The 9436-nt window shown below is 47.4% G+C and overlaps 1 protein-coding gene across 1 annotated transcript; it reads right to left on the reverse strand.

Annotated features, from left to right (window-relative positions):
• gosr2 (golgi SNAP receptor complex member 2) lies at positions 1-8298 on the reverse strand. Its single transcript, XM_088623351.1, has 6 exons — positions 8069-8298; positions 7081-7145; positions 4526-4634; positions 3952-4084; positions 3110-3250; positions 1-1286 (listed from the first exon to the last, which is right to left on the reverse strand). The coding sequence occupies exons 1-6, from the start codon at positions 8095-8097 to the stop codon at positions 1125-1127; spliced, it is 639 nt and encodes a 212-aa protein (XP_088479477.1). The 5' UTR covers positions 8098-8298; the 3' UTR covers positions 1-1124.
• Between the last annotated feature and the right edge of the window lie 1138 nt (positions 8299-9436).

The raw sequence follows: 9436 nt of genomic DNA on the forward strand, positions 1-9436 counted from the left end.
GATATGCAGTTTCTTTAATTTCACTTTTCAATTATGTGCCAAAACCTGGAAGCACTGATCTCATTACAGCTCCAAACAGAAGTAATTAAAGGAACTAGTTCACAGACTAGGCCGCGCTGGTCAAAGCGCTGTTCTGCCTGTGCATGAAGCCTCAGTTCAATCGGTGCTGTGTGGCTCATCCTCCTTTTTAGAAGGCAAATTCTGAAAATAATTTTAACCATTTTTAGGATCGAAGTAATGAGATCATGCAGAACAGCGAAAACAAATCATACAGTTCACTTAACATTTGATTTATTTAAACGCAAGTTTCTTCTGTCCTATAAATTGTTAATTGTTAATTGTGGACTCCCTCTAAATCTACATTGCTCGACCACCATACAATTTATGACCGCGAGCTCTGAGAAGTCTTTTCCTTACATTATTCAACTGTAGTTGAAATGGCAGAATCATACAGAGCGCACAGGTACGTAAGAAATGTGGAACAATGGAGAAAGTGGAAATATCGCGATACCTCCCTCTAGGACAGGTGAGGTCCGCGAACAGATGGATGAGGTCGGTCAACAGGAGGCACCAATGAGCCCAATTCTCCTGCTGGCTTCAGTTCAGCTTCACTGTTCCACATGTTGCAAATGCCTTGCTGCTCTCACCGTATCGGTCTCTGAATTCCGACAGGAGAGGAACCCCAGGGGAGAAGGGAGCCAGGACAGACAGTGGATATGTACAATGTAATTACAAGATTCTGGCGATTCCTCTCCCATTAGCACTTAACACTTACTCGTTAAGCTGCAAGCCCAGGCTCTTCTGCCCACTCCTGCAGCAGGAGAGCTGTGGCCAAGCTGGCTGTGCGACTGCTTTTCTGAACACAATACTGAGCAATTGGTCACGGGTCCCTCCTCCTTCCCTCTCAGCTGTTCTACAACGCATCTGTTTTAGAAGATCGGCTCAGAGACAATGGAGGAAAACATGGAGAAAAAGAGATGAGAAAGTTTCGTCCATCGAGGCCATTGTATGTGATCCACTTTTTTTTTTTTCCTTGAGTGTCCCCCAGGTAGACGAGGAGTGTGTTTGTCGGGGCTGTCCTTGAGATGGCAGTGAGTGAGAGGACGGGCAGAGGAGGGCAGACCTCAGCTCAGGTATTTCACCACCAGGAACATGACCACACATGTGACCAGCATGCCCCCCATCATGATGAACTTGTCCTGGAAAGCCCTCTTCTCGATCAGCCTCATCACAGTGTTGGACAGCCCCAGCATGTTCACCACATCCAGAATCTTCTTATGGGTGCCCTGGTGGGGGGACAGAGATTAAAACAGAAGTTATAAACTAGAGGAAACCACCCGGTCTGTCTATCTTGCTGAGCTGCTAGCAGCTAATTGACTCGATGATCTCATCGAGTTATTACTTGATGGGACACCAGATTGTCTGCTTTTCACACACCCCTAATTGTCGCTATTCCTTGAATCTATTTGTCTTATATTTACTGTCTCTACCACATTTTCCTATTTGTTTTGCACTCTTTTGTCCCCAGAGTGGCAGACACAAAGGACCAAGCTCTGTGTGCTCTTGCCTGCGCAGGGGGGGCTCAGCGTGTGGATCTGGTCTGGGGAGAGTGAGCGGCTCTGTGCGTCCCCTGCTCTGGCCCTGTCAGATGCACCTTGTGCGCGCTCGGTCCGAACCCCCCCCCAGAGGATCCTGCTGCTTTATCTCTTACTTCTGCCCTCTTTCTCCTTTTCCACAAGTTTCTCATGGCCAGGACAGTCTGGAGTCAAACAACCGCACCCCAGAAGGGACACACCCAGATAACCGGAGCCCAGGAGCGGCTCAGGAAGAGGGCTCTCCCTGGAAACATGCCGTCAGCTCCCAGCCTGTTAACACACGCCGTGCCACAGCGGCATCCACAAACCCCCGATGCCACCGGCGAACGGCCCCGGGCCGGGGTGCACGATCGCCGTGGCCCTTCCTCCAGAGTCCCCTACAGGGTTTCAGGGCCAAGAGGACCATTTAGTCATTTCATTTCCTTGATACTCACAATAATGTGCTGCACAGCTCGGTTATGCACTAAGCTAAGAAACCCCTGGACAAATTGGAACCACTACCGCCCGCGGAATACAGTAATATAATAATCATGGCACAAATACCATCTCTCTTCATTGGTGTTGTATCGACCTCCCAAACAAATGGTCCCCGATTTAGGCAGCAACAATGAACGATAGCTTCTCAAGGAGAACTGTTGACAGCTGTTAGTCTCCCTGGTGCCAGTGCAGCTACACAAGGGCTTGTCTTTTGTTTCCCGGGGGTAGACCATATGTGGAGGACTAATAAAACTTTCTGCTCCTCACATTCTTGACATCAGCTTAAGGAATGACTGTGGAAGAAATTGTTGGAGTTTTTGTTCCAGACAGAACTCCGGATTACACACTGCTCCTCTCTTATCTGGGCTCTGGGATTGCTACTCTCCATGGATCATGAGCGCAGGAAACACTCTGGACTTCGAATGGACTGACAGGTACGGTTTCTCTAGTTCCTGCTACAAAAGAGAGGAAAACGTGTTCTTCTGCTGAATGGAAACTTTGAAGAGATGTTTCATTAAGAGTTGTTATTTTGCATCCATTTAGGGTTTCTGCCCAAAATTTCTAATAAACCTGTTTGATAGATATCTGACTTTCCCTGAATATCCTTTTTGTTCTGTTGTAACAGATTTGGGTAAAAGTTTTAGGTCTGATTGTTTCAAAGCTACAGAGTGTGGAATGTGGAAATTACTGAAAGGAACTATTTTTTTTAACATCATCCACTGTGAGGGACACTTTCCCCATTTATTCTAAATAACAGAGTGGAGCCCTCGCCCCAGCCTTCACGTTTCACGTTGATACTAATTCAATTTTGGATGAGATGCTGGTAATTTATGTGAATATGGAACACTGAACCCTAAGCGTGTCATGGCTGAGAACTGAGCCCCAACAGCTTCTGCTCCCTACAACAATGCGGGCTCCTCTATTTTGTTTTTGTTAGTGTGGCGCGTACAGTTCAGGAGCCCGGGTCAGCCCCCCCCGCCACTACGACCAGCTCTGTGCTGGGCATGCTGGGACGAATGTGTGTGTGCGAGGCCCACCTTGAGCGTGCCCCTCTGGTTCCGCAGGTTGTCCAGGATGCTGCTCCCGCTGTTCAGCAGCTCGTCCATTCCTCGGTGGGCGCTGTTCAGGGAGGAGCTGAACTGCAGGGTCTCGTCTATGGGGATGGAGGTGTCAGCGTCCTGCAGGGAGGGAGGGAGGGATCACAGCGCAGGGTCAGCGACTGCTCAGCTGCCTCGGCCGCTTCTCCGCCTGCTGCACTGTGCCAGGTAAAGGCTTTCTCACGTTTGCTGTTCCACTGTCCCGGCCTCGCCCGCTACAATCATGTAGCCAGTCGAGGCCTCTGAAGCGTTCTGCCGAGTACAGCAGCTTCAATCTGTGTAGCCTACCGAAGTGTGGAGTGACGCACCGAGGCTCAACATGTGAAAGGTTTGCAGACAGCTGATAAAAAGTTCAATCTTAGTCCCGTCTGCAAAAGGCAAATAGCAGGTGTCTAGCCCAGGTACCACATAGCATTAAGTTAAATACGAGCAGGTCCTGCAGCCCACCTGGCTAGTTTGATTACTCAAGTTCACTCATCCAGCTAGTTCTTGAAAGAAGCCAGAGAATCGGCTTCAACCAGATGGTTCCACATCCCCACAACCATTGATAGCAAGGCTGGTTGATTCCTGACAGAACTGATCGTCAATACACGACATCATCAATACATCACTGCATTTCTCTGTGGCTGCTGGACTTGTTTTTAAAGAGACTACTGCCTCTGCTCTGCGTTCTGGGCAGGATCTGAAAGCCAGCTCTCCCCGTCTGCACGGCTCTGGTGCTTCACTCCCGTGAGGCGGGTAAACATCTGTGTGTTCGGGTCTGGTGCGGCCGCGGTACTGACGTTGGTGGTGAAGGACCGGGTCAGCAGCTCCTCCCTCTCTCGCTCCTGGGCCTCGCGGGTGTAGCGGCGGTGCTGGAAGTTGCGCAGGGCCGACTGCAGGTGCTGGACGTCGTACTTCAGCTGGTCCACTCGTCTGGACGGGGGGGGATGGGGGAGAGACAGAGGGGTCACTTCAAACGGCTGGAGCCTGGCGGGGCTGCAGAGTTCGCCTAAAGAGCACACAACACCAGAACCTGCCATGGCATCTTCCAACATGGCAACCCAGTTCCACAGGACAGGCACATGGCCTTCAGGTTACTTTCTGGCTTTTGTTAGGTGATTGTGTGCACATGAACAATTGCCACATCACAAAGTCCCACTAAAGACCAGATGTGTGTGGGGTTTTTGTAAAGAGGCTGCTGGCCTGCCCCCCAGCCCAGGTGGGTGGGTGGGTGGGTGAAATGGGCTCCCTCATATGTGAAGGGCTCTAGGATGGGGAAACCCGCTACATCAGTGCAGGTATTGTGTGAGAGGAAGCCTGTAGCCCGGAGGTGTGGTGAACAGGAGATCTGGGAAGGGGCCGGCTGGGACTCACAGTTTGGCGTTCTGGCGCCGGCTGGGCGTCTCCTTGCCCGCCAGGATCTCCAGCCTCTCCAGGCTGCTGAAGATCTGGTCGATTCGCGCCTGCAGCTCGTTCTCCACCACTGCGGAGAGAGAGGGGGGTGAAGACAGGAGCCCTCCACGAGCTCCACACGCTGTTTGTCTGCATCTTCCCTTACAGGGGCACAGCAGCTGCGTGCTGAGGGACCACCCCAGCAGGCAAGTGTGCTGGTGAAGCTCCTGCGTGCCCCCTCGTTGGGCATTAGTACCGTCAGTGGCCTTTGGCACACAGTGCTGTTGTCCATGGGTATGCATTCATCCATGAGTGCAGTTTCAGAAAAATGTCTGACTAGAAGAATCAACTACAGGCATCTCTGTATACAATACTAAATCACTGCCCTCTCTACTATCCTATCATAGAGGGTTTGTAAGCAGGTTTCTGGCATTAAATTCCATTATTTTTAACTCCTTGATGCATATCCCTAGTCTTTCTTTTCCCTTCTAATAATGAGGAAATATCTGGGAATGGGCATGATCCAGGATTGCACTGAGTTCCTGGGAGAAATGGGGAAATCAGCCAGCAGGGTGGAGCAGAGGTTCAGGCTCTGATATTCTGCCTGGAAGGTTGTGGGTTCAAATCCCACAGAAGACACAGCCTTTGAACCAACTTCACTCATGTTGTATCGGTACAATACCTGGTTGCGTAAAGGAGTTATGTAAATAGCTTTGGATAAAACAGGCGTTCATATACATGAATACATGATATGGGGCGGAGCGGTGGCACTGTGGTTAAGGATCTGCGCCTGTGACTGGAAGGTTACCGGTTCGTATCCCGCGGCCGGCAGAGGAATCCTACTCCGTTGGGCTCCTGAGCAAGGCCCTTAACCCCAACTGCTCCAGGGGCGCTGTACAATAGCTGACCCTGCGCTCTGACCCCAAGCTTCTCTCTCCCTGTCTGTGTGTGGCTGTGTCTCATGGAGAGCAGGCTGCGAAAAGATGAATTCCTAATGCAAGAAATTGTATATGGCTAATAAAGTGATCTTATCTTATCTTAATATGTAGGATATTCACAACAGTTCCCCACTGCCCAGAAGCTCTGAAGCAGCCTAGTGAGCTGCAGTTCTTTCTGAGGCTCAGGTCTTCAGATGCTGACCAGCAGCCAGAGTTCAGAGTCTTTATCTCGGCCTGCTTCTCTCCCTCTCCTCCCACTTCCTGCACTGGCACCAGCCTGGCTCGGCACACGCCGCCCACCACGGAAAACAATCTGGAGAGTGGGCAGCTGAGAGAGGAAAGCACTGGGCAGCACCCAGAAACACGGCCCCGCCAGGACAGTCCCTTTCTCAGGGCCGTCCCTGATTATTAATAGTACAGAGTCTAGACTTCTGGAAACGGCAGAAAATGGTGGGAAAAAAAAATAGTGTTGAGATGCTGTCCAATCATTACATCATCAGTTAATAAATTTAGAAATCTTCCTATATCAGATTACACCTTTTCAGAACGGTCAACTGTCAGCATGAAAATGTCACTTTCATACCCAGTAGGCTGTAGTTTCTCGTAAAGACAGGGAGGCAGCATTGTAATGTCAGTATCTGAATGGCTGTATGGGAACAAAAGTGTCTTCTAAACAGGATCACAAAGGCAGACTTGCCGTGTTGTGGAAAGAAAACCTGGACTGGATGAAACCTGACACTCTGTCTATCCTGGCCCTGGGGAACCTGCTGTCTAAGGTACCACGTAATGATTCACTTACAGAATTTGTGGCGAAAGATAGAGTTCAAAGACACATTTTAGGTCAGCATAGTCTGTGTGGGCACCATTTCCCCCAATATTCTGGCTTGCTGTAAAAAGTACACAGACTGTGTTGTCCTTAATCACACACGGTAATATTAAAACTCTTGGTTTTATTTTAAACACTACTTTTAAGAGTCCATCTTTAGTTCCCAGTTAATTGAGAATTTCAGTCACAGAGTCTCTGTGCATATTAGATATTAAATGTTTGATGTGGAAAAATAAAGAGTTGTAGCTACATACAGTTAGACACAGCATTTTGTACAGCCAGTGTCCTGATCCAAAAACTAGAGATTGAAACCGAATCATCTGTGCTTTGGAAGTGATGGTAATCTCATTTACTGCTGTTGTTGTTTTTGTTTGATTTTAATGGGATTCTAGTTTGTGCATTTGTTTTTACATTAGAAACTCAGACCTCTTACAATTAAGATATCAGTTTTGTTCTGATCGGCTTCATCTGTTCCCCTGTCATCTGATCATCACACACGTGTTGCTATCCAGTTAATGCTGATGCCCTTTCACAGCCAGTCTGAGCCAGCTAGACTAGTCAGCTTGACAAACACCTCCTTTAAAAGCCTGGCACTCAGCTGGCTTTGGGTATAACCCTTCTGGGGCAGCACTAAACATGGACAAAAAATTTGAGTTTAACGGGCTAAAGATCAGATCAGATCTGCCTGATGTGCAGACGGTGAGGAAGACAGAAGTGGAAGCACTCTGCTGGGATTTGGAGGCGGTGGACACTGGCTCCGCTGTCAGACTCACAGTGAACGGACTGACGATCCACCGTCTCCAGTCGCCCCATGCTGCTCTGAACCTCCTGGATCTGTCTGTCCGGGAAAACAGAAACCGAAAGGTGAGAAACAAATTAGCCACAGCCCCCAGAACAGCACTAGGTGGTCTGCTGGATTGCAACATCCCAAACCTTTATTTCACACCTTGCTGTATGTTTGCATTTAGCAGGTGTCACTGCACGACAGAACTAACGGGCAACGCTTTCCAGCCCTTCCTCGAGTGTGGGCAGGGACTTATTCCAGTCAAGCACACCTTAAAGCTAAACATCCCAGCTACGATCAGTTGATTGTTTCCTTAATTAATTCACTAACACACCGATTTATCATCGGTGTTCCCTATTTCGGATGCACAGGTAATAAATAAGGCACGTTTTCCTTATTAAAAACGAACGTACCAAAGCACTCTCTTGAGAATGCTGTGCATATGCGCGTGTATGTTAAGCTTTTCTGCTCCAAAACAATACCTTAATCAATCAATATCTTACTTATTATTAAGTGGGTACATTTTTTTTCATCTAAGTGAAACAATATATTGTTCCATTGATCTGGACACGTTCATAGTTGTGTAATCGCTGCTGACTCGGTGATAAGCATTTCCACGGAACTTCGGAAAACAGATGTCAGCTAAATCATTCAGTTCATACATTTCCGATCTCACATTTTCTCATAACTGTTCTTCTCGATATTCTACGAAAGAGTTTTAACTCGTCGAAAGAGACAAACGGGAAGTTATAATTATAATTATTAATTAATACTGCACGGACATTAAGCAACACAGAACATGTTTAAAGAAGTCAAATGTCAGGATCTGGGTATTGTTCCATATTTAGTAGGAATACATACTATTGCAATGGGCATCGTAGAGCAAGACGGACGTTTATTTAACATGTATTCGTTACAACTTCTAATACAGTGAATTATATTAACACACAGCAGCAGCTACGTTGTGAAACACTTACTTATTTGTCTGATGATAAAGCGACTCCATTTTCTTTCACGGTCCCACTGGACGAATGCACAATATCGTAGCGACACCAGTCGAAAACCGTTAAATTATACTAGGAAGCAATAAGATTAAAATTTCCCCCAGACCCCTGAGTTTCTCTTTCCCCGTGGAAGATGGGCATACTTTACACGTCACCAGCCGGAAGGACCCCGGCTGCTGACTTAGACATCCACGGATCTGCCTGAATGTTAACGTGGAGGTACTGTATTGACCCGGTGGCTGAAGTGTCAAAAAATGCTTCTAACGATGTAAGGCATGTTGGTCGTACACAAGAGACTTTCATATTTAAGTTCTCAAAGGAACACTGACTCGGATATTTTTTTTCTGACAGGGCAATACGGGAAGTTAATCTTCCTTTTTTTATCCTAACATAGAAACGACTCGAATGTCTCAGTGGTTACCAGCCTTCAGAGCCGGCGAGTAGCTCTCGGCGAGGGAGAAGTTTGTTTAGCTTTTTAATAATCCATCGACCGATTCCAGTGTCGTGACAGAAACACAGCCAGGTACATTTTTTTTGCGGCACGTTTGCTGCGTAAAACATTAGTGACCCGAAGATATCAAAGTCTGACGCAGCAGATTCAGTCTGAAAGAGTCCTGCTCACCCACTGCGTTATAAGTTGAAGGTGAAGATTAATGCCCGCAATACTGTAAGAGGCCAACAGTACAGTACAATTACAATTCATATTAACAGTTGTCACATTTATTTTTTATTTTAATTGCAAAAGTACAATTTTTATTATAACCTGCACCTTTAATAAATGAAATGCTGCATGAAACGCTGCAAGTAGTAAATATAAACAAAAGTACCTTTATCATTCTGCTACGCCTGTGCTCGTATCTCACAATAAACTAAAGGGACGCTTTTTTAATAGTTTCCAACAGATGTCGTTGTTGTCAAATATAAAACTAACACGTGCCGCCTGTGTGTGATTGAAGTGTTACAACATACCAAAATAAAACAGTGTGCCATTTCCAAATAGTTTTACAGCCCAAATATCGGCTTCGCTTCGTTCTGCAACGCTGGACCTACACATTGCGTAGACGTGCGTGATGTGTGAGTCCCTATGAAGTTGGGAGGTGTGAGGCTCTCCAAGGGCAAAACTGGATTTGAAAGCGCTTGTTTTCCCACAGGACCTACCTAAACACTGTACATCTTTGAGAACCGTTGGTTCAAGCGTGTGAGCAGCTGATCTCGGTAACCCCGTAGGGCAGGTACCGACGGAGTCTTGCTGAAACGGTGACCTGCGATTAAAAGCAGAAGAAAGATCAGAAAGACTGGCCGTTCGACTGCCAAGCTTCCAAAAATAACATCAAGCCTGTG

Source organism: Lepisosteus platostomus, chromosome 28, assembly GCF_059453375.1.
Source record: "Lepisosteus platostomus isolate fLepPlt1 chromosome 28, fLepPlt1.hap1, whole genome shotgun sequence".
NCBI lineage: Eukaryota > Metazoa > Chordata > Actinopteri > Semionotiformes > Lepisosteidae > Lepisosteus > Lepisosteus platostomus.

Excerpts from the sequence above, each read along its gene's own strand:
- gosr2 (XM_088623351.1), bottom strand. The coding sequence starts at position 8,097 with ATGGAGTCGCTTTATCATCAGACAAATAA. Across the intron at positions 7,146-8,068 it reads CTTTATCATCAGACAAATAA|ACAGATCCAGGAGGTTCAGA; the intron begins GTAAGTGTTTCA and ends TTTCCCGGACAG. Across the intron at positions 4,085-4,525 it reads CGGCGCCAGAACGCCAAACT|ACGAGTGGACCAGCTGAAGT; the intron begins GTGAGTCCCAGC and ends CCCCCCGTCCAG.